The sequence below is a fragment of the Ricinus communis genome, chromosome 10 (assembly GCF_019578655.1).
Source record: "Ricinus communis isolate WT05 ecotype wild-type chromosome 10, ASM1957865v1, whole genome shotgun sequence".
Lineage (NCBI taxonomy): Eukaryota > Viridiplantae > Streptophyta > Magnoliopsida > Malpighiales > Euphorbiaceae > Ricinus > Ricinus communis.
The window spans coordinates 17,675,687-17,701,306 of record NC_063265.1 but is presented as its reverse complement, the minus strand read 5'-3'; the positions used below and the strand labels follow the sequence as shown (position 1 = coordinate 17,701,306).

Sequence of the window (25,620 nt, the reverse complement as noted above, 5' to 3'; positions counted from 1 at the left end):
AATTTAATAAAAATTTTAATATATAATATTATTTTACAAGATTTTAAAAAATAATAACAATTCACTATTTTAAATATTTTTATTTTTTAAAATTTTATTAATACAATAATATAAAAATTATTTATTAATTAATTTTAATATTATAAAGTGACATACCAATATAATTGATATTAGTATTTTTTAAAATAAAAAATTATTATATATTTAATCTATTATCAAATATAATATTAAGAATATAATTAAAAATATTATTTTATGTATTAGAATTATTATCTAATTATAAACTAATTTATTAGTTACTATAATATTAAAATATAATTAATATACTAATTCTTAGAATAGAATTAATATTATTATCTGATTAAAAAATTATTTATTAGTTAATATAATATTAAAATATAATTAATGTACTACTATCTTTTTAGAATAGAATCAGTATAATTATTTTATTAAAAAATTATTTATTAATTAATATAATATTAAAATATAATTAATTTTCTATTTCTTAATATTAAAATTTATATTTAATTATGAATATAATTTATTAATTAATATATTAATAAAAAATTATAAAATTATATATAAATTTGAATTGTATATTAAGTACATATTTTAAAATAATTTAAATTAAAAAATATAAATTAATTGATTGATTTAAAAAATTAGTAATTGAAAAGATTAATAGATAATAGATAACACGAGAACATAAAAAATCCAATTAATGAACATTATTAAATGTAAAATTTGAATTAAAGTATTACGACTTTGGCTATAAATTAAAGAGTATGTTCTATATAAATATATGGACTGTAAAAATAGATTGTGTTGAAATTAAATAAATTTAAATATAATTTTAATTATTAAATTAAAATAATAATTAAAATTTATTATGCAATAAAAATTATTATATTAAAATTTTTGGATTAAGATATAGATATAATTTACTATATTCAACTTAAATTAAATATGAAAATCCATCAATTCTAAAAGTTTTTAGATACTTATCCATAACTTTTTGGCCTGTCTAAAAGAAGAAGCTGCTCTAAATATGACTGACCCAAAGGTAACTTGTCAGAGTGGACTTTAGAATTCGAACACGTGCGAATCATGCAATACATATATCTACAACCAAAGGCCCATCTTTTTTATCCCATTGGCGTTGTAAATCCCGAGAATAGCGCGGCCCTCTTTCCTTACGGTTTAAACCACTAAACGGCCTTAATTTAAACCTTTTTATTGATTTATGACTAATTCTTCTTCTCCTCCTCCTTCTTTATTAACTCTCCTTTCTTAGAGGGTATTCCTCAGATTCCAGCCATACCCTTTTCGCATTTCTTTCCTGTTTTCATCTCTCACTCTTACTTTCTCTTTTTTGGTGGGGCTTTTAAGTGCAAATTGTTTTATCAGAATTCAAGTAGTGCTGTTTGTTTTAGATTTTTATATAAATTTGTAAGTGTTTAATTATATATTATCATTGTGGAGAAGATGAAGTTTGGAGAGACATTCATGGAGTATTTGCATGGAGATCAAGAATGGCTTTTAGATAAATGCTCTCATGTCGAGTATAAAAGACTTAAAAAAGTCTTAAAAAGTTGCAGGATTTGTCAAGGCTTACATAATAATGATAATAATTCTTGGATAACTGAACAACAGGTTCAAGAAAATAAAATACAGAATTCTTCTACATTATCTCAGTGGTGCCAGTGTCAATCTTGCCCATGTAAGTTTTTCTTCTTTCTTTTCTTTCCTTTTCTTTTTGATCTTTCACATTTCCCGATGGCAAAGAATACAAAATATAATCGAATACTGACTGAATGTCTGTTTGCATGCTAATGCTCGAATTTTTGTTTTGTTTTGTTTTGTAGTGTGTGATCAGATGTTCTTTACTGAACTGATGAAAGAAGCTTCAGATATAGCTGGATGTTTTAGTTCAAGAGTTAGACATCTTCTTCATCTCCATGTTGCGAAAGGAATGCAGAGATATGCACTCAGGCTACGGCATTGCTTCAGAAACGATCAGCAAGCTATGGTAGAAGAAGGGAGAATGCTGATTAAATATGTTACCATGAATTCAATTGCTATCCTCAAGATCCTAAAGAAATACGATAAAGTATGCCCTAATACCACTGAGCTAAAGCTTATTGGTCGATCAATCCATTTTTAGTTGTTACTTTCCCGTTGTGATTGCTTAAAAAAAAGAAGAGAGTTGATGATTTGTAGTGATCAATGTAGGTGCATAGATCTGTCAATGGCAAGAACTTCAAGTCCAAGTTACGGGCTGAGCACATAGAGCTTTTGCAATCACCTTGGCTAATTGAGTTGGGAGCATTTTATTTGAATTTTAATGGCTTAGATGGTGGAGAATTCTGTGGTTATTTCTCGTGTGATCTTAATGCTACAGAACCTGTCATCACACTCACGCTTCCAAATTCTATTAAGCTAGATTATTCTCTAACTTGTGCCATTTGCTTGGTAAGATATGGCTTCTGGTGAAAAACAATACTACTTTTTTATTTAAAAAAAAAAAAATCAGTTGTCTTTTCTTATTTTGCTTTTGGTCATTCTCTTTCAGGAGACAGTTTTTAATCCATATGCTTTAAGCTGTGGGCATCTGTTTTGCAAGTCTTGTGCCTGTTCAGCTGCTTCCGTACTGATATTTCAAGGCCTTAAAACTGCAAATCCAGATAAAAAGTGTCCTGTGTGCAGAGAGGTTAGTATACCATTAATGTATGTATGTATGCATGTATATGATACAGCATTTCCCTATCTACAATTGATACTATTGAATTTTAAATGTGAGCATGTAAATTTATTGCTATAGAATGGACATTTGTTAAACTGAAACTTTTAGTTAGGGAAGGAAATGCCATCAGAGGTTCTTTTGACTTTTGCAAGCTAACTCTCAACCTTCTCTTGCTATGAGTATATATTATCGGTTTTCAATAATGACTAAGCTATACAATTAAAAGGTTTATCCCGTTCCCTTTGATTTTGGATCGTACTTGTGATTAGCATTCAATCTCTGCTCTCTGTTGAGAGTTCCAACAAAATTTTGGCTATACATGATTGTGGCTGGTGGTAAAATGCAGGAGTTGGAATACATTTTCGATACTCATATTCCTACAAGGAGAGTTTAATATGTCCAATGTGACATGAAGCTTGTGCATTTTATGTCCTCTGATGTTCTTTTTCTTAATCGTTCATGCAGATGATTGGCCTTGTTATTTGTAGAGAATTGTAGACATTTGTAAATGGTCGTATTTGTGTTCTCATTCTCTTTTTGCTTACTTTTGCATCCACCTGTCTTATGATGATTTTTTCTCTAATGAGTAATGTCCATACATAATATAGAGAATAATATGAAAAGGTTGCTATATTGTTCTTATTCATACTATTTCTATTTACACATGCATATTTATGTAGCTAAGTATAACAGTAGAATACAGCAAACTAGGCAAGTGGTAAATTAAAGTTCCTAATATTGAGGGATCATGTTTGACCATGATGTTGCTCCATTAGAGACGCCAATCTTGGACCAGAGAAATTGAAGACCCTGGCAAGAGCCTTTGTGAGAGCATCAGGTAGCTGGTCCTTTGTGGAAATATGTGAGATGTGCAATAATTCAGCCTTAATTTGGTCTCTGAGAAAGTTGTATTAAGTGCAATGTGTTTCGTCTTATGTAGAACACGCAGTTAGAACTTAGAACAAAAATTGGTAGCATGAATGCTGTCAAAATAAATGGCTGGATCTTTTGCAAGTGAAACGCTGAGTTGATGTATAGGAGGGACTGAGCCCACACTAACTCTGCTGTAGATGAAGCCACAGCTCTATATTCTGCTTCAGTAGATGAGTGGGCAATTGTTCAGTACTTGCAAGAACTCCATGAAACATGATTGCTTCCAAGCTAAATGATATATGCAGATGTAGAAGTAAAACCATGGCGACTCCCCGCCCAATCGGCATCAGAAAATTCATGGAGACGAAGAGAGCCATTTTGCTTGAGGGAAAGGCATTAGACAAATTTTCCCTTAAGATAGCATAGGAGGTGCTCGAGGGCTGTCCAGTGAGTTTGCATGGGAAGGTGTATGAATCGACAGAGTATATTCACTAAAAATGCTATTTCAGGCCGGATGAAAGATAAGATGTATGGAACCAAGGAAACTTCGAAATTCAGTAGGATGAGTGGTTCACTGGTTTGGCTTTAGGAATATGAGTAGCTATTTTCTTACCAATGTCAATTTAAGTCCACATCTGTCTTTTTATTATGCCAAGAATTGGTTATTGCTTTAAAAGGGAGAGTTATAACTTATAGTTCTGTAGCTACATCCCCAAATTCTAATCTTTGGTAGGTGTTCAGTCAAGTCATTATTAAATTGTTATTTGGGATGAGAACTGAAATAAATTGACTAGGTGAATCTACTTCTTGTTGCTAATAGATCTGAACTATTTGTACTTCACATATTTCCATATTAATTCATATAGGTGTAATATTTTTAATTAACCAATCAACACTTAGCAATCTTCTATGATGACCAATGATTATCCAGGAAAAGCAATGTTCATTATCTGTATATGTCACTCCAAGTATATATTGAAGTGAATTGAATCTTCTTACATGTAAATGTAACATCAAGTTTCTTTCATATCCTGTGCAGGCTGGAGTATATGCTAATTCGGTGCATATGTTGGAACTGGACCTGCTATTGAAAACAAGGTGAAGAAATGAGAAGAATCTGCTTCTTTCTTTTTGTTAAATTTATCAGTAAAGTTCACCAATAACTATCAGAGACCTAACAGGTGCAAAGACCATTGGAAGGAGAGGATGTTCGCTGAACGTGCTGAGATCGTAAAACAAACGAAGGACTATTGGGATCTACAGACGAAATATGCAATTGGGTATTGACTGATCATGAAGCTAATGCAGAGACCAAGTAGTGGTTTTCTCTATCTCTTTATATATACATAATCTCGGTAGATTCCAGATTATTTGGAAGTTGAATTAGGATTCAAGCCGCAGAGAGATAAAAGGAAAAGACAATGCAGATTTAGTGATGGAAGGAGAGCAAAATTATTCTAATTTTTGCAAGGATGACTTGGTGATCATTATCAGCAAGACAGCTTTCTGATTCTTGCTTGCTCCCTTTAATACCAATATGCATTTGGATTGCAATTCATGTAGCTCTTTGGTTCAATACTAAACCTTTTTCTTTCTCTCTATGATACAAGGTCATATAATGGTGGCAGATTGTATTTTCATGCCAGATTTGTTGTTCAGAGTATGATCACTTCTTATTTAGAGTTCTGGTTGATGATGTTCATAGCATGAGGAGAATGCAGAAAATGGATAATATTAAGTTGATCTGCCTGCAAGCGTAAAGCACTAGTGATGTTTCAATCATTTTTAATCTGTGATTTGTTTCTGGTTCTTCAATTTTCAATATAATTTTTTAGTTAGCCTAATAATGTATAGTAATTCTTAATTTTTTATTTTTAATGATATTTTCAATTCTTAAATTTCTCAAAATGTAATTTCTTTTTTTAGTTGTTATATGGTGGACAAAGAAGGACTGAAATGTCATTTTAATTTGAGAAATGAGGGTTGGAAAATGAATTTATTTTAAAGTGATGGACTGAAATGTAATGTAAAGATTAAAGTGCTATTGTTTTCAGAAGTAATCAAACTAATTTTTATTTTTCTTGAAATAGAAGTTATGATTTATGTTTTACGTCAATTCTCTCTTTTGTTTCTTTTTTTTGGCAAAATAGCCACGGGATCTTCTCATCATATGAAATAATAGTGGCAATTAATCAAGTTTAGGGATGCTGATGTACTGCAATAATAGTCGAGGCCTCTTTTGGAAAAAAATACTTTCATCTGTGGGTGATTTGATAAACTCCATTAATCTATATACAATTGATTCTTTTATATTATTTAATACCTTTTATTAACTAATAATAGATTTTTGAGAAATTAGTTTCGTTTTTCATCAGATTTTTATTATTTAATAATCAATAAAATCTGGAAAACAATTGTTAGAGAATGTTTAAAAAAATACTAATTATTTATAGATTTTTTTTTTCAGATTGTGTTTAGTTGAAAAGAATAATTTTATAGAATAATCTAAATTTTCTTATTTGGTTTTGAAATGAAATAGATTAAATATAATATACTAATAATTAATTAAATTTTAATAAAAATAAATATATATTAGTAAGTTAATATATTTTGTAATAAATTTATTTAATATTTTTTTCTTTTTTTATATTTTTCTTATTGTAAAATATTTTAAATCAAGATTAATTTTATTACCATATATGAATCCATTTATAAATAAAATAAATGGAATTTTATTATATATTATTATATTGAATTTAAATTTACATATGTAAAATTACCTTAGATATATTAATTATATACTATTTTATCATTTTTGCTGTTTTTGGATTTAATGAATTAATATTTTTAATATTTAATAATTTTCTTAATTCACTGAATATATTATTAATTATGAAAAATAATTTCATTCTATTAATAGTTTCATATTTTTTTATTAGAAAAATATAAAACTTGATTTTATGGTTTAACTTTTTGATCAGAATATTAAAGTGTCTAGTATTAAAAGATTAAATCAGAAATCTTACTCATTTTTTATTTAATACTCTTTGTAAATATTTCGTGTCTATTACTCAGAAAATCTTATTTTATATTATTTTTTATATCTTTGATAAGCATCCTTAACGGGGAGCAATGGCTTAAACTCAAGAAATGCTCTTATATACTTGAACTAGATGTCTCGAGTGATTCAGAAAATTTTATGTGTGCCGTACAGTGCAGTATCGTGAATCACTTTGCATTTCCTCTTTACAAGCAGTAACAGATATGGTTAGCATAGCAGGTATCAGTAAACATGCCAGTGGCTGAACATTTTTGACTATTTTTTCTAAAAATTAATATTAAATTTGAGAAGGGCAATATCGAAGAAGTTCCATACTTCCACTCTTTAGTCGGCTCATTCTTCTATAACCCTTATCTTCAATCTCTGTAATCTAGACTGCACTATAGACTACCACCTCCCAAAGAAAAACACAGAAAAAGAAGAAGAAGAAGAAGGAGCCGATGGCTTTTGCGTCTTGGCTATCTCGCTTGCGCTCTGCCTCCAAAACTTCATACGGAAATGTGGCCAGTGCTTATTTCCACAATATCAGGCCTCAATCAACAACAACAGCAAAAACGCCATTTCTGCTGCTTCCCTTCACTGTCGCTGCCACCGTCTCTGCTGGATCGCTTGCCTTTTATTTCCAACCTCAGCTTTCTCTCTGTGACGCCTCTAATCTCGATTCTCGGTCCGTCACATTTTTTTTTTTCTAATGAAAAGTTTTAATTGGTTCTTCTTTTTTTTTTTTTGCTTTAATTGTTTTCTTATAATAATACAGTGTTGACTGTTTTAGAATAGGAGGCAAAAATAGTACTGATTTTGTGGTCAAAGGTACTCACAAGAAAGTTCCTCAGCAGCTTATTGATGAATTAAAAGCTATCTGTCGGGTAAATGCAATATATTTTTGTTTCTTTTTCCTTAATTCTTTTTAGCAAACTGGGGATTGCATTAGGCAGTGAATTTAATTTGTACGGATTATGATTGCATTAACAAGAGTGTTACAGGATGACATGACATTGGATTATGATGAAAGGTATTTTCACGGAAAGCCACAGAACAGTTTTCATAAAGCAGTTAATGTACCTGACGTTGTTGTTTTTCCAAGGTGAGATTGATACTTTATTCACCTTGAAAGTTATTAAATTTTTGTTGTTTCTTTTCTAATTGATCATTTGTTTGAATGAAATTTTTCCCTCTGTTCAGTTACGTCGTGTTTGGACAGTCTTTAAAAAAAAAAAGCAATAGTTCAATTCTATTAGTCAATTCTCTTGTTTGAAAAGGTTACAGACATTGCTAGAATTCATTTCTTTCAACTTACGAAAAGGGAAAATGAAAACACAAAGGCTTTTAAAAAAAAACTTTGAAAGAAACTGAAGCTTTCAGTAAATGACATGATTTTCCAAGAATTGATTCTTGCAAATGGTTAATCCAAATAACTACAAGCTGGTTGATTTTTTAGTCAATGAAAACTAGTGTTTTTTGGAGAATTTAAACAATTGTCTTGGATATTTCTATACAAATATTGCATGCATTATCAGAATAACAGGAGAGCTTTGTGTACTAATCCATAGAATTGTACACAAGCACTTCTCATTATCAATGATATATTGTATCATGTAGCTTCTTTTTTTTCAGAATGCATATTGAGTCAGTTTTGGTTTCATCCAGGTCAGAAGAGGACGTTTCCAATATTGTCAAATGTTGTGACAAGTATAAGGTCTGAACTGTTTGTTTCTCATAAACTTTCTTAAAGATTCTGGACAAATATTTAAATTTATTGTCTTTTAATTGATTATAGAGAGCTCTTGCCATTAAGGACTTGACTTCCTGTTTTAATTGATACTGCTGAGCATGTAAGTCGCAGGCTTGGTGCTTGTTGATCCACTAGTTGAATGTGATAATTATACATTGTTTTCTCAATCTAGAATTTAAAACGGACAATGGAAGGGATTTAAATGTGATTTTTCCCCTTATGTGTTGCGTCTTTGGTGTTTAATAATATTTTGAAAATTAAAACAAAGTCTTAAACAGGATTATTTTGTCTAATCAGGTCCCTATTGTACCTTATGGTGGAGCTACATCAATTGAGGGTCACACCTTATCACCTCATGGTGGTGTTTGTATTGACATGTCATTGATGAAGGTATGTGTTAAAAAGTACTAAAATAATCTTTGTGTAGTTAGCTCCAAATATAATCTTTTTTCTGCCATTTGCTCCAAGTATTGCTTTTCTTTGGAGTAGTCACTTAACTTGCTGCTATAAACCGTCATATTTTGCTTGTGATGATACAAGAAAAGGTAAGACACTTATGCAAAGTCAACTTTGGACCTGTTTCTTGCGAGTTGTAAAATCTCTTTAATTTCTTTTCTTCCCCCTGCCTCTCCATCTTCCTCTTAGAATGTGCTGTTGACTGGGATTTTTTAGCCTCCTATTTAATGCAATCATATCCATCAATGATTTTAGACTATGTTAGTTCATCTTCTACATGCATCAAACATATATTATTTCTTGGAAGTTCTTTGTTTTGATTTTATATGGAATTTCTTGTTCAAATTTTAGAGTGTTAAAGCACTGCATATTGAGGACATGGATGTGGTTGTTGAGCCTGGAATAGGATGGATGGAGCTCAATGAATACTTGGAGCCTTATGGTCTTTTTTTCCCCCTTGATCCAGGTATCTTTTAGCATTTTTCACCTTGCAATGGAACATATTTATGGGAGTGTCATAGTATGGTTCATTGGGGTCTGAAAGTTATTTGCAAATGCTTCAGCTCTTGACCAGATTTTTCCTACCATTACTTGACAATGCCACAATATGACTGTTGGCAATGGTTTTGTTTATTTTGCTCCGAATGTGTAAGAAATAAAGAGCCTGCTAGGATACTAAAATTTCTTTTGTTCATTTTGTGATTAATAATATCATCTTCACATCTATTGACAAGCAGGGCCTGGTGCAACAATTGGAGGAATGTGTGCTACCCGTTGCTCTGGTTCTTTAGCTGTAAGGTAGTTGCTGTACTTAATTAACTGTCTTCAATTCATTTATCGAGTGGTATTATTTCATGTAAATTAGCTCTCAAAAAGTAAACGTTAGTTGTATGTATTTTGAGTACTAATTGTATCATATTTAATTCGGATCATCCATATGTATCTCCATTCTTGTGTAGCAGTTTTTTCCTTGAACAACCATTTGGATATTGCTTTTCCTGGCATGCTCAGGGCATAGGTCATTCCAGTGTCATATATGGACCCCATATGTCTTCTCTATTGTAGGAATTCCTTCAAGCAACAAATTCAGGACTAGCTGCTTTAACAAGGAACTTGTGCACCAGAGCGACTGAGGTTAACCTTGCCATTCTTTTAGGTGGACACCTTGAAATAATACTTTTCGACAGAACTATAGATATGGTGCATGGCATGGTTGAAATTATATGGTTTGCCTGTAACATATTTGATTTTACTTTGATTTCTGATCTATTTGTTTTGCTTTTGTTGTTTTTTACACAGTTTTTTTTCTTCTGAAAATTAGAAAATAAGATACTGGCAAAGAACTATTTGAATGGTCATATTTGTTTTGGATTGAACAATTCTGCTTTTAGCATGTAGGTATGGAACTATGCGAGATAATGTCATCAGTCTCAAGGTTTGCTCAATCCCTTTCAACTATGGTTTCTCTGTTGTGATGCTCGATAATTTAACATTATTTTTGCTCCAGGTAATTCTTGCCAATGGAGATGTTGTAAAGACAGCTTCTCGAGCTCGAAAGAGTGCTGCAGGGTGAGATCTTATTTCATCTTTTACCCGTTTGTTCTTCTTATTTATATGTGAAAGGTAAGCAATTAGAATAAGGTATTCCGATAGAAGTGTACTGGTGAATTTGGAGGCAGCCTCTATATTGATCTGAAATTTTGATCCTGATCACTATATGGGGGCATCATCAGAAAGTGAAAGAAATGCAAAAAAACTTCTTGGTATATTTGGCCTAAAACTTCAGTTTATATAACTTTATAATCTCATCCCAAGTTTCTTCTGTTCTTGCAATGGTTGCCATGATTATTTTGCTTCTGCACAAACCTTGATTACTTCTGAATCTCATTGATATTAAGTAGCTTTGTTTGATGGCATGATTAGAGGATTGATTTCTTTTTTCTCTTTTACCTGTTACTGGTCCTTGAGCTTAGTGCATTTTGCATAATTTAGGTATGATTTGACTCGTTTGGTGATTGGAAGTGAAGGAACACTTGGCATAATAACAGAAGTCACTCTACGGCTTCAGAAAATTCCACAGCATTCCGTGGTATCCGGCTGTTCTTTGGTGGAAAACTTCCTTAATTTGCTATTCTATGTGCTTGTTTACTTCAGATAATAAGAACTGCTTTTAGAATTATTTTGGTGTTATCATGATAATCCTAGTGTATGATCCTCATTGGAATGTGTTCTCATACTTGACTTTAGTCTATCCTATCCTATCCAGAGGCACAGCACATGTTGCCTTGTGAGTGAAGAGATGCTGTTTGCATGTCTTTTATTCATCAAATAAGCACTGGAACAGGAAGAGCTAAATTTCGTCCATAATCATTGAACTCATTGTTGATTTCCTTGTAGTTACTCAACTTTATCATCTATCAGCAATATCACTTAATTTTAATTTTTCTCAATTAGTTTTGTTAATATATTATTAAAATTATTTACATCATAATTAGGTAATATATTTTCTAAAGTAGTTGCATTAATTAAGATAGGTTATAGTAATTTTACTTAGTGCATAAATTATTGGATTCTGAATGCAGATTTACATCCTTTTCTAGTCACACAGGTTCGGAAAATGTATACAATAAGTTAGCAATGTGGTCTTATTAATATAAAGCTTAAAGCTAAATGATTTTGCTTTTATGAAATAAGATCTAATTAGTTATGCTGTAATTCAATAATGAGTTTGACTTACTAGCAAATTTAAGTGCATGTATTGAACTTGAGCTTGTACCAAAAATATTACTTAGCTTTTGATTTTGCATCAATAATGTATTTTTTGGCCAAATTTTGTGGAGATTTAATCAGAATTAGCAATTTACTTTCTAAGAAAGTTCTGTATCTTATTTTAATTTTTACAACTAGTTTAGTAAAGTTTTATCTAGTTATCAAGTAGAAAAACTTGCCTGTTATATATTGAAATGTAGCAGTAGCAACCTTGTTAAATTTGAGTGATTTTGCTGAATATAAATTGAAGAATTTGGGTGACGTAGATGAGCAAGAGGTGCAATATCTGGAGTAAGACAACTCCATGCACCTTAAGGTGCTGCCTAGGGACCGGAGGCAACTCCTCATCCACAAGTGAGGTAATTCAGACATAAGAGGTAGCCTACTGTCATAGGGAATCAGTCATGTTTCCATAGGCAAAATGAAGCTGAAAAGAACAGTTAACTTTGGGATTGTTAGAAGTTGTAGTTGTCCCATATCAATAAGGTACTGGGCTGTTATAGTGTATATATGTGGATTAGGCACCCTTTTCTACCCAAATCCATTTATCATAGTATCAGAGCTGATCTTTTGTCTGCGATGATGGGTTTGGACTCGGCCTGTTTGTATGACACACTAAGCGTGAAGAGGGTGTTAGAAGTTGGATTTGTCCCACATCTATAAGTTACTGGGCTATTATAGTATACATATGTGGATTGGACACCCTCTTCTGATGAGCTAGCTTTGGGAATGAGTTCTACCCAAACCCATTTATCAGGGATTAAGCGAATTCTTTTTTTTCTTTTTTGTTGTTACCAAGTGAAGCAAATGATGGTTGTCTTTTATTTCTCATTAGTAGGTACTTAAAGTCTTCACAGTTTTCGTACTTATATGGAGTAAACTTTTATTATTCCCTCATGTATAAAATTTGTTAAATTCTATTCAAAAGTTCTGTTAGTTGGAGCATGGGAATCTCACTCCAAGGGCTAAGGCATAAATCACTCTTTAAATGACAGTTCTTTTCTTAATATTTTTGTTTCTGATATTTTATCCTCTTCTGAATAGTCTTATTATAATACATTTTGTTGATTGATATAAAATCATGCAGGTTGCAATGTGTAATTTTCCTACAATTAAGGATGCAGCAGATGTTGCCATTGCCACTATGCTGTCTGGCATACAGGTAGGACTTCAAATACAAAGTTATTCTAGAATTTAGTTTATCAATGACTTCTGATCATTTAGGTGTCAAGGGTAGAACTTCTGGACGAGGTTCAAGTGAGGGCTATAAATATTGCTAATGGGAAGAATTTACCTGAAGTTCCTACCTTGATGTTTGAGTTCGTAGGCACAGGTGAGAAACAATGTCCTTTTCTTCTAAAGTATGTCTTGTTTCTATTCAGGGTAGGTCTTCAGCTTTGCCCACATTCTGGGTCACTCCAAAGTTTCGCTCTAATGATAATAATTAAGTGTTAAGGGCCTGCGAATAGGATCTTTGTCACAGGTCGGTTAACAGGAAAACTTCTTGATTTCCCTTGTTTCCAAAGTTTGGCCCTACTCTTTTTTGTTTTTTGACTGAAAATATAGATAGTTTTTTTTTTTGAATATCAGCTGCTCCTTTAAATAGGAATTATAAGAAGGTAAGAGTCCTTCTTTAGGAAAACTACCTAACAAGCATTTATCTTTAAATAGGAAACGATAATGCTACTGCCTAATTAATAGAGATATATTTAAAAGGGAAATCCTAATTAAGCAGGAATACTGAATTTAACGCCCATTACTGCTGAGTTGTACTTCTTTTCAATAAAAGCATCTACAACATTAAATAAAATAAGTGATGATAGCAGCTTAGTAGATCGTGAGTGATAAAATTTGCTGTTTTTACATGTAGGCTACATATAGGACTATCTACATTTTAAAGTAAGAAAAGATACAAGACAATATCAAAGATTCATGATATACTGTTTCTGTAACATGAACTTTAATGTTCATTCTTCTTAAGGGACAAAGGTCATTACTTTTTCTGCTTTACTGTGTCTGTTCTTAAATGACTGCATCATGATTTCTGCATTCTTTAAGCTTTCTTTTCTTCCTTTTGCCTCTTGTTAGCTGTTATTCTTTTCTAATATATATCTCCGGTTTATTGTATGTTAGAGGCCTATGCACGTGAGCAAACACTGATAGTTCAGAAAATCGCTTCTGAGCACAATGGGTCTGATTTTATTTTTGCAGAACAGCCTGAAGCTAAAAAGGAACTTTGGAAGGTAGAACATCTCAACTGTTGGTTATGTTTTATTCTTGTATTAGTTGCAGTTCGATATTTTACAGTTTACCTTCATTTGCAGTATTGAATATCAGAAGGAATAGCTTTTCATTTTCATATGCTGGTTCTGCTAGTCATAACTGTCTCTTGTCAAACAGCATAATAAAAACATATTGATAATGACTTGCAGCCATTAAAACAATTAACTTGCTTCTCTTCTTGTTTTCCCCTAATGTCTAATTTTAATTGCTTAAAAAGTCAGATTAAGAACTCCTTGAGATTGTGATGATTCACTCTTCTTTATTTCTCAAATTCCTAGTTCAACATAAAAAAAGTTGCCTCATTGGGGAGGTTCCTCAAGACTTTAGAGAATAATTTCACGAATAAAAAGAATTGTATAATGTCCAGTCCAGTTAAGTCACCATTTGAGGCACCTAGGGCTCCTAGTCTACAGGTTTGCCTGCTAATTGTTAAAGTTATTGAATATTGCTTGATTTTCATGATGCCTTCGATGTAGGCCAATAAAAAAATGGAGGTTGAGGAAGTGTAACATTTGGAGTGTTGTATGGACTTTTCCTGGACTTCTCCTGCATTCCACTCTTTCACTTTTCAGAGATGTCCTCCCAAACCCCAACCTTCATGACTTTCATTTGCGATACTCATCCAGGGTCCAAAAAATTGGATTATGACTTGTGAGTCTTTGGATCTTGCTAGGCGTGTTTATGGAAAGGGGAGAGGAAAGGGGAGAGCTATTTCGTATTTTGTAGCTTGTTTCACATTCCTATACACCAAAAAGAAAAACAACAAAAAGAAGAAAAGAAAAAAATTTGTGCAAAGGTGCATTGCTCATTAGGTATCAGCTCACCTAAAACCCCAATCCAATACCTTTGAATTGTCAGATGAACTTCCACCCAAGAAAATGAATTGTACAAAATTTCAAAGCAGCCTAGTTGCTAATGTTGTATAAGTAGGTTACTATTCTTTGGCTAAACTTTTCTAAGGCCTCATCCGTATGATCATACTGATGGGCCAAACTTACCATTTCCGAGTTAATTAGTTGCAGCTCACATTTGTTATTATCTTTTCCATATTTAAATTCTCTTTTATATAATTACTTTATCTCCTTAGGTCCTTTATGTGAGACTTGATCCAAATAATTTTCTTTGCTGTTCTCTGTGTGATCCAAAGTGCAGATACGGAAAGAGGCTCTATGGGCTTGCTTTGCAATGGAACCAAAATATGAGGCGATGATTTCTGTGAGTTGTTATCAAGAAATTTAATCATATATCCAAAATTCCTGTCCAACTACCTGTTCTAACTTCTTAATCTGTAATACTTTAATTTTTGATTATATTGTCCGAAATCTTCTATGTGCAAAAATCGCATGTCGCCGTTGCTTCAAGAAAAATCTTAACCCTTGTTTGAATATAGCTGTTCTCTTGGTCCCTTGAAAGAATCAAAGGAAGTGCAATCCAATGGCAAATTATACTGAGGAATGATGGATTTATGAGCATCTACTTCTGTTTTGTCCTTTCAATAATTTACCTGCTATTTGGTTCACCTTTTTCTCTTCTTTGAAAACACTTCAGTGATTGACTTTTCCTATAAAGCAAGATCAGTTATGCAGGAAAGAAAGCCATGTTTTATAGTATCTAATTTACCCTTTTCTTTGTAGTAAAGCAAAAAGAATGTACTTTTGCATGTTCCTAATTTGCCGATGTAGTGTATAGACAATTGCGGTGGTGATAGCTACAGTTTTTCGATGGTGCGGTGGCAGCAAATTTTCAGTGGAAGTGATTGTGGCAGTGTCTCATTGGTATGGTGGTATTTACTCATCAATAATATCATCGGTTGTGACATTCATTAGTGGAAGTGACAGTGATGGTGATAATGGTTCCAGTAACAGCAATGCCGATAGTTATAGTGTTGGTTCATTCTTGAAGGCTGTACTGGCTAGGGTTATCTAGTGGCAGGTGGTTTTGTCAACTGCACAGTTTTTACCAGTTATGATGAAGACAAAGGTGGATTATTATGGTGGTGGTTCACCTGTGGCGGTAGTGGTGGTGATTGTGTGAAGACAATAATTGTGACAGTGATGCTTGTGTTGATTTGGAGAGAAATTGTAGAATGCAATTAACTTCTATTTTATACTTTTTCTTAAACAACATGCTTCTTAACCTTTTCTACTTTTGTAAAATTTATTTTCTATCATCTATTCTAAAATAGTAAAATTTACTCTTAACAAATTTGCTTTAGAGCATGCAGACTAAAACTTGTTTGTAATATTTAACTTTACTTCTTCTAGGTTGGAATTTGTATGAGCAACAACCATTTGTTTCTATCTTTTTTCCCCTTATGTTAACTCGTTTTTCTTTCTTTTCTTTTTCTATTTTTTTGTAGGATGTATGTGTTCCTCTATCACGGCTGGCAGAATTGATATCACGGTCTAAACAAGAGCTGGATGCATCACCACTAGTTTGGTATACATGCTGATGAAAAATATTTTTAGAATGCATACCAGTTTAAATCATTCATCTTAAATCATTCATCTTGGAGGGCGGTCTATTAAACTGATGTTATTATATCATACCCTGTCACAAATAACAGCACAGTTATTGCTCATGCTGGTGATGGGAACTTTCACACTGTGATACTCTTTGATCCTAACCAAGAAGCGCACCAACAAGAAGCAGAAAGATTGAACCACTTCATGGTCCACACTGCTTTATCAATGGAAGGTACAAACTTCTGGATGCCTGTTATGTGTACCTTTAAAAAAATGATTTTTCAGCACTTCGTTCGTTAATAGTCAATGGTGCTTCTGCAAATGGTTTCTTCCCTGTATGTGCTCCACTTCTTTTTCCTTTAAAGGTATCTACACATAATAGCAAATGGTGTTTATAGGATTGTAAATCTTTAACTACTTGGAGGCTTAAATGTAAATGCTCAACAAATTCAAATGATAACACATCTCTGACTTGTTTTTGTTTGTTAAATGAGCAGGAACATGTACTGGTGAACACGGTGTCGGCACAGGAAAAATGAAGGTATTCTGCCTGTTGCTGTATGCATTACCATGTCAAGTATTGATGTGACTCTGTAGTGCATTAGTTGGCAAGTTTACTATAATGATAATTCCTTGATGCGGATTTTAAACACATTCTTATTGACCAATTATACTGACCTACATGTGCATTAAGGTATTATGCCTAGTTGTATCACACATTGGATCATGACACATGGGTCTATATTCATTCAAAGTATTCAAAATTAAAGAGCAATATTGAATAAGTATGAAATTCTCCAAATTCTCTGTTTCTAAACCTCATATTGTTGCCACCATAACTGGATTATTTTGTCCTAGGATTGCATAATAAAAATCAAAGATAATTCTTCCTTCATTTGCCATTGTTAGTTCTTATATGAGCTTGAGCATATTTGACGTGGTGGGAGTGATGGCCAATTAAAGGCCTAATTTCTTCCTTAAGTTTGTGAATATATAATAAGCAGTTTTTATTTTTCTATTATCATTATTTATTTTTTGTCTTATAGTTTGGACTCATTTCTCTGTTCCAGTATCTTGAGAAGGAACTTGGAGTGGAGGCCTTGAAGACGATGAAAAGAATTAAAGCAGCTTTAGATCCAAACAATATCATGAACCCAGGAAAGCTCATTCCACCACATGTTTGCTTCTGAGAGTGCATAGGGGGGCATCCTTTTCGGCAGTGCACCCTCTTTGCAGGAGTAGTTGTACCGGTCCAAAAGGTAGGCTCCTTTGGCTGTTTGTACCATTTACAAATTACAACATCTGAACTTGCTCACGTAATCGCTTTAATATAAAAGAGGGTAAAATGGGCCATGTACTGGTCGATATGTCCCCAACTTGTTTTATTTCCAATAGTGCTGAAACACAAAAAGTTTTTGGTTCATCTTTTTTCTTTGGTTTTTTACCCTCTTTCATCTGATGTACTCCATCCAAGATATTAATACACCTAGATATTTGTTGTTAATAGATAAGCATGAAAAACAATATGGTTTTTTATTGGATATAAGTTTCTTACATTGTGTTTGGTTGAAATCCATAAAATTTATGGATTTCATTTGTAAATATAAAGTTTATGTGCTTTGAATAAAGTGGAAGTTAATTTAAAATTCTACACAATCAAATTTGTGCGGAATTAGTCATAATTAAACTAAATTTTTTCAAAACATATAGAATTTTCAAATGAATTTCACATTAGGAAGTCAATACGTTTTATAAGACCAAAATATCTGTTTCAACTTTATCATTTCCATTTTACTTTCTTTTTCAAATGAAATAAATTCTTTTATGACTTTCAACCAAACGTAGCATTAATTTGCTTCTTTTTCCCTTTCCGTTATTGAAGAACGGAAGAGAAATAACTCAATTTTTATTGAGAATTAAATGAATATTGTTTTGATTTATAATAATATCCCGGAGAACTAAATCATTGCAGAATTGAACTGCATTTTTATAGTGTATATGCCCTATATGCTTCTAAGAAACCCTGCATCAGGACTCAACCCAAGACTAGCTAACGCTAGTTTGATTTTTCACACAGGATATGCTCTAATACATAGCCTCTTTCAATATTCGTCAAATCAACCGAATCTTCGGTGTTGTTTTCTTCAGAAAGCAAGATTAGATGTGGTGATCTGAGACATGATCTAGTGATGAAAGAAAAGTTAAGAGTTTTCTTTCTTGTTTGTCTTATTTATTTAGACGTCATGTGCAAGGTCATACCTATGGCTAATTACAAAAAGATGATAATAAGAACAACTTGGACTGCTGCTATGCCTGAATACATTGGATTGGATTGAAGTGTGTATTGAGAGAGAGAGAGCCAGAAGATTTGCTTATAGGAAAAAGATTAGCAAAGTATGCGAAATTGTAGGCCAATTTGAAGATAAGACATGCTGAAAAGTATGAAAAAGATAATGCCTTCCAAACACTCCCGAGTGGGGGGTATATGGGAATAAGAAAGAGAGAGTCAATAGAGTAAGCAGACAAAACAAGCGTAGGACAAATTACAACTCGAGATTCTAAAGGGGAGCTTTTAAAAGTTGTTTGTTTGTTTGTATGGGAGAGAAATGATTCCATTCTGCATGCGCATTTGCACACACCAAAATGCACCTTGTAATCCTTGGAAATTCAATCTGTTTTTACAGTTGGGTTGAGTCGGGTGTCAAGTTTCAGCTTCCTTTTCTTGTCTGTCTGAAAAGGCTGGTGCATCTTCACAATTAATTATCTGTTGTATTAAGCTGCGCCATACCATGACAAGATGAATTATCGAATGCCAATTTGATTCCCTCGGAATAAAGTGCTTCTTCCTAGAGCGGGATTCTTCATTAGCGAAAATCTGCTTTATTTGCAGTAAAAAGGAAACAAGGCTTGTTTCCAGTTTACCTTTCCCTTTCTTTGCATGACGTATTAATGCAGAAACACTGAATTAAGTTCAGGACATTCATAGATTTGGCTCGGCGGTGAGTATATTATTCAATTTGAGAAAGACTTAATTTTTAATTAAAATATAAATAAGTACTCATTTCGAGTGAAGAAAAATACAAATATCAACTCACCAAATAACATGCCGGTTTTTTTTTTTTTGTTTTTTCCTGCAAATGCAAATTCAGTTCAATAATAGAATTAGAGAAGCGTCTACCGTTTATTGTTTGTGCAGTTTACGATTGTATGCAATTTCTTTGTTAGCCTATTTTGTTGCCCTTTTCTTTTTTAATTTTTTTAATGTATAATTACAAATACATCCAAAAGTTTGTGTGGCTTTAAAATGTAATGCTATGATTTTTAAGTATAATTTCTTATTTAATTGCTCTAATTTCTTACATTATTTTATTTAGGTTTAATCACCAATTATATCCTAAGTTTTACATTTTTAATAATTTAATTCAATTTTTTTAGAATTTTAAATAAAATTCCGATGCTTTTATTTTATTTTTAAAAATACTGTTCGTTGATAATTTTTGTAATATTTTATAATAAGAAAGATGAAATTACATAAATTGACTGTGTTTAAATAAAAAAAAAAATTGTGAGTCGGCAAAAAGCTCGGTGAAATTAGATGCAAGAAGTGTGAAATATATATATAATGGCTATATTATTAAATTTAGAATAAATTTTTTTACTGACTTTTAATTCTTTTTAGTAAGCAAATTCGATTTACTACATTCTTTTGATAATGAAATTGCAAGAATTGTCTTATAAAAGTGTTATTAGAAATAAATTGAAAGTAAAATTATTTATTTTCAAATGCTAAAATAATTGAATAAAATTATTAAAAGTATAAAATTGAAAATTTAATTAATAATTAGACTTTTTGTTCAAAAAAATTACAAAATTTCACCATATGAAGCCCTATTAATTATTGAAAAATTAAAATTTTCATCTTAATTTTGTATCTAGATAGAAATTTTTATATAGTTTTTGATTCTTTTTCTTAACTGTTTTTGGATTATAATGAAGAATAATATATTCTATAATCTATCTAAATTTAAGAAGCAAATAATTTTATTGTTGTCTTTTATTTTGTATGATTTAAAATATCTCAAGCTCCTTCCTCTTTTATGATTATCTTTTCTTGAATTGGGTATTTTAAACTTTTGGTCCATTGTATTTGGTCTGCGACAAAATGGTTGGGAGAGAGAAAAAATTCCCTAGTCAAGAAGGAGTAAAAATTAAATGATTGAAAGAAAACAAAATAAATCTTTATGACTATTTATACCATTATCCCTCCGACTACTTTTTCTTTTTCATTGGGAGATTTTAGATTAATGTGATATAATCTACAATGCTGATTTCAAAGGTGCAGTCTCACCCTTCTTATTAAATTAGGGCACACACTATAATGTATCTTGATTACTATATATGTATCAAGACTTGAGCCAAAGAATCACATGGATGGTTTCAACCCTAAGAACATTACCACACAGCCACCAACCCTATGTATGGTCCTTATTCCAAACAATCAAAAGATGAACCAATGACCATCAATGTATATGCCACTTAAAGCCACCACCATACCTTCCATAATATCATCATCGAATTACACTTTTACCCCTTTAGTTTTGTTTCAAAAAATTAAACACTCTCATCTCTTCCTCATGAGCGCTTCTTCCCTGTATATGTATATATATATATATATGTATATCATCACCTCCATTGCCAATCATCATCATATCTTCTAGAGAAAGAAAAGGAAAAAGAAAAAGAAACAGAAATACTAAGAACCCAAATACAAGTAATGGGTTCTCTTCCACATATAGTAGAAGACTGCATGGGTGTCCTTCAACTCTTTAGTGATGGTACCATTTTCAGGTCCAAATATATTGATTTCGATATACCAGTCATCAATGACAATTCAATCCTCTTCAAAGACTGTCTTTATGACAAAACTCACAATCTTCATCTTCGTCTCTATAAACCTGCTTTACCTAATTCTTCAAACAAGAAACTTCCTGTAGTAATCTTTATCCACGGTGGTGGGTTTTGTGTAGGCTCTCGTGTATGGCCTAACTGCCACAACTGCTGTCTCCGGTTAGCCTCCGGTCTCAACGCTCTTGTCGTGGCTCCTGACTATCGTCTAGCGCCGGAACATAGGCTACCGGCGGCTATGGATGATGGGATTAGCGTCATGAAGTGGATACAAGCTCAGGTTTCGAGTGAAAATGGTGATGCATGGTTTAGTAGTAGTAAGGTTGACTTTGACCAGGTGTTTGTTATGGGTGATTCGTCTGGTGGCAATATTGCACACCACTTGGCGGTTCGGCTCGGTTCAGGTTCGACAGGTTTAAAACCGATTCGAGTACGAGGTTATATTCTGTTGGCGCCATTTTTTGGTGGGATTGCTAGGACAAAATCAGAGGAAGGGCCTAGTGAACAGTTGCTGAGTCTGGATATACTAGACAGGTACCCTTCTTTTTAATTATTATGCATATATAAATCCCACATAAAAGAAAATATATTTAATATAATTATGGTATAGACAAAGATTGAACTATTTGTACTCACTCATACCAATTGTTCTTTATGCAGTGTTAATGCAATTAATAAATTTCTTTTTTTCTTAATACACAAGAACTTGAAATTTAATTCAAATTAAAATATATATCTACTGTCATATTAAATTTATAGTTGCATATATAGGGAAAAAAGGAAAAGAAATATATATATCTGTATATGCCAATGCTGTTTCATGCTTCTATTAGTGTTCGCAATGAGGCTTTTACTTCAGTCTTAGCTTCTACTGTTCTACGAAATGTGCCCTTTGGTTCTTTCAACTTAAGAACACTTAGAAATTATCCCCCTTTCTTACGCAGTGGATCTTTTAGTGGTACCTTTTGTATACATTTTTCCAACAACTCAATTAATTAGTTTCCTCCTGCAATTTTCAAAACATGGTTACAAAGTCTTTGTGAAGAAATTGGCCTACCCGAATATAAAATCTACCTGATTTGATAAGCATATTTGAAAATGAGAGCAGTAGCATCAATTTTGTGCAAGTATAGCCCTATGGTCAGGGTCAAAAAGATACTGCTTTCTTCTTCTTTTTTACCATTAATCACCTCTAATGACGACCTATTTTCTGCTTTCTTCTTCTTTTTGAATGGATTTCAGTTAGTAATCAAAAATCTCGAACACATTTGTCATAAATTTTGCTTTACATATCATTAATTTTGTATTTTGTATTCAAAGAAGCATATGTTGATGCAGTTAATTAATTAAACGCAGTCAAACCTATAGCAGAGGTGATATGTAGATAGTGGCTACCATTTCTCTTCTCAATTAGGGCCACCAAATCCATTATAAAAGAAAAATTAAAGGTCATGAAAGAGCCATTCCGATTCATTTCTTTCACGTGTTGCCATTTGACCTTCACCAAATAGAGACTCATTTCTCTTCTTAATGGAAACAAAAAAATACAAGAATTTGCACATTAAACATGACCAAATTCAAGAACCCAAATCATAGTTTCAAAGCAGAGGGACATTTCAATCCCAAACAAATTAAAATCTGAAATTTCTTTCTTTTTTTTTTAAATTTTTTACACTGTTTTTGGATAATCATTGGTATAATCTATCCAATCTCTATGGAGCCTAGGCAGCCACGTTTACAGAAAACTAATTCATATCAAATTCCACTTACTTGATGCATCCCCTTTGCTTGAATCATCATTCTGATATGTATCATTTTCTTTCACATATATACTATGCTTATTTTTATATAATTATTTACAATTTTCATCTAGCTGTGTAAAGTTAGTTCTTGATATATTCATAAAGAGTGAATATTTATTTGAAAGCAATATCAGATATTATTTTGCTAATGAATTTCCTTTCCTTCAAATACCATATACAATTTCGATTTGGTTTAAGAAAGTGATGCAATTAGTTATGTATTATAGATAAAAATGCAATCACTAGCTAAATAATGTCTTAATTATGTATACACCAAATTATCTGTTTACATGCATCTTTATAAGAAAGTGACATGGCATTCTGTATTAGTGCATAGTCCAACATGTGCATGAGATAGATAGTGCCTTCTCCAATATTATCTTCACCTTATCTTCTGAAAAAGTTCTCCAATGATTGATAAAACTTTTATTTGAATTATATATTAATCTAAAGTTTCTTTGAATCCCTCTGCAAGGATGGAAGGGAATTTATAAGAATAATAGAGCATTACTCTATTTAAAAAAGTAGAAAAATGATTCATAATCTAGTAGTTCAGTGATTGAATATCTATTTTAATTACTTTTACAGTAATTTTCTTTTTTAGTAAAAGGTTGGAAGCTAGAAATCAGATTCTCCACCCCAACATCCCAACTAGATTAGCACCCTTGATCTACATATCGATACTCAGTTTGGTTTTGTTTCCTCCCTAATCCACAGATTCTGGAGGCTTTCTATGCCTGTTGGAGAAGGTAGAGACCATCCATTGGCGAACCCATTTGGACCATCTAGCTTGAGTCTTGAAACGGTAGCTCTTGATCCAGTCTTGGTGATGGTAGGCAGCAGTGAACTGTTGAAAGATAGGGTTGAGGATTATGCAAGAAGGTTAAAACATATGGGAAAGAAGATCGATTATCTTGAATTTGAGGGGAAGCAACATGGTTTCTTCACCAATAATCCATACTCTCAAGATGCAGATAAAGTTATAGAAGTTATCAGGAAGTTCATGTTTGACAACTTGAATTCTTCTTAATTATAATATAAGATTATGTAGCTGTTAGGATTTTTAGTACATTTCATTTCTTTAATATAATTTCTGGAGTTTGGAGTATTCTTCTTTGAATTTTGGAATTATAATTATGGGATTATAATGTATTATTATATGATAATGATGCTAAAATTTTGTAATATAGCATCTGTGTATTTGTGACCTTTCCATCAAATAGTTAATAATTTCTGATTTCTATTTTCTAGCCTCTAATCAATTATTAGTAAAATTTAAAATCTAAAATCTACCAATTCTTCATTGTCTGAAAACAAAGTACACTACAATAAAAAAAAATACTCACCAATAAAATTATATAATTTTTTTTTTTGAAATGATTAATTTAAACCCATAATTTTATTTGAGCACCTAAACTTGCTAATCTTTCATGTTCAACTTGTGTTTGCTTTGTTTGCTTTCCTTGCTTCACTTTTTTTAATTACTATAATTTTTTATATTTCTAGTAGGGCTGAGCACGGATCGGTCCAATTCGGTTATCTATAAAATCACTAGTACCATACCAAACTCAATCTTTTTAAATTGAAAATACCAGTACCGTACCAAACATAAATGGATCCGTACCATATTGTACCAATTTTTACAGTTAAAAATATTTCGGTTCGGTGCTATTTTCGGTTCTAAAAATTTTTAAAAACACAACTTTAAATCTCATCTTTAATTAAATACATTTAGAAAAAATACGATTACCAACCTAAAGAAAGTAGCATGAGAATTTGAATTAGAATTGAAATCACATTCTTCAACAATTTGTTTTGTAATTTAGTCACTTACAAGAATAATAATTTATTCAATGTTCAAATACCAATTATTAAAATATATGTTACTGCTAACACAAAAATATTTTGCAGATAGCAATCATTAAAATAAATAAATTTACGAATTTTATGCAGCACTAAAATACAAGTCCAAAATATTATAGGTGCGGCAGTAGCTGTTGTAGTATGTAGTAAGTAAAAAATGTATTAGGGTTTGAGTTAGTAGATAGAAAATTATAAATTTAGTATTATAGTATGTACACATTATATGATATATTAATATAAATAATTTACATTTTTTATAGAGCATAAAATATATTATAATATTATAGTTATTTTTAATAGCTATTATTTTTATATAAAAATAATTATTATAAATATAACTAAAAATTCAGCTAGAAAATCCAAATATACAGGCCAAAATAGTGAAAGTCGACAATCCAACAATCATAAACAAAATTTGAAATAATCCTCAAAGTTTTAATTGTAAAAACAAAGAAAAGAAATAGAAACAGAAATAGAACTCATACACACCCAAAATACTAAATTTTGCTTACTCGTAGGCAATATTAAAGAAACAACATAAAGCATTAAAATTTAGAAATAAAAATAAAAGTTAAAGACAAATTAGAAATAAAAATAAAAGTAAAAACGGAGAAGTGTTCTTACCTGTGGAAAATAGAAAATTGGATAGTGAAAATATTTGGATGGTT

At 31.7% G+C, this 25,620-nt stretch overlaps 3 protein-coding genes and 1 long non-coding RNA gene across 11 annotated transcripts; all 4 read left to right on the top strand.

Moving 5' to 3' along the window:
* Positions 1-1,226: 1,226 nt before the first annotated feature.
* Positions 1,227-5,514, top strand: LOC8259807 (probable E3 ubiquitin-protein ligase BAH1-like). The gene is made up of 6 exons (XM_015722350.3): positions 1,227-1,720; positions 1,866-2,110; positions 2,233-2,472; positions 2,573-2,710; positions 4,656-4,714; positions 4,798-5,514. Exons 1-6 carry the CDS (start codon positions 1,486-1,488, stop codon positions 4,901-4,903), a joined length of 1,023 nt encoding a protein of 340 aa, XP_015577836.1. The 5' UTR covers positions 1,227-1,485; the 3' UTR covers positions 4,904-5,514.
* Positions 2,717-4,457, top strand: LOC107261643. Its single transcript, XR_001535556.2, has 2 exons — positions 2,717-3,581; positions 3,684-4,457. It is a non-coding gene; the product is annotated as an uncharacterized LOC107261643 (long non-coding RNA).
* Positions 5,515-6,766: 1,252 nt separating the features above from the next.
* On the top strand, positions 6,767-21,530 carry LOC8259806 (D-lactate dehydrogenase [cytochrome], mitochondrial). 8 transcript variants are annotated; one of them, XR_007217651.1, is made up of 19 exons: positions 6,767-7,344; positions 7,435-7,543; positions 7,661-7,761; positions 8,292-8,373; positions 8,707-8,799; positions 9,217-9,331; positions 9,603-9,663; positions 10,264-10,300; positions 10,373-10,434; positions 10,858-10,954; positions 12,722-12,796; positions 12,859-12,967; positions 13,768-13,877; positions 15,070-15,132; positions 16,277-16,356; positions 16,484-16,614; positions 16,880-16,923; positions 17,453-17,641; positions 21,410-21,530. XR_007217651.1 is itself a non-coding variant. In XM_015722337.3 (18 exons), exons 1-18 carry the CDS (start codon positions 7,176-7,178, stop codon positions 17,570-17,572), a joined length of 1,638 nt encoding a protein of 545 aa, XP_015577823.2. In that variant the 5' UTR covers positions 6,768-7,175; the 3' UTR covers positions 17,573-17,886. The 8 variants fall into 8 exon arrangements, 5 of the variants coding, with proteins under 5 accessions (XP_015577823.2, XP_015577820.2, XP_015577821.2 ...); XR_003079686.2 differs by lacking the exon at positions 21,410-21,530 and adding an exon at positions 19,067-19,233; XR_001535550.3 differs by lacking the exon at positions 21,410-21,530 and adding an exon at positions 18,460-18,719 and having other exon boundaries at positions 6,768-7,344.
* Positions 20,455-24,277, top strand: LOC8259805 (probable carboxylesterase 15). The gene is made up of 2 exons (XM_002524064.4): positions 20,455-21,821; positions 23,807-24,277. The coding sequence occupies exons 1-2, from the start codon at positions 21,157-21,159 to the stop codon at positions 24,117-24,119; spliced, it is 978 nt and encodes a 325-aa protein (XP_002524110.1). The 5' UTR covers positions 20,455-21,156; the 3' UTR covers positions 24,120-24,277.
* The last annotated feature ends 1,343 nt before the right edge of the window (positions 24,278-25,620 follow it).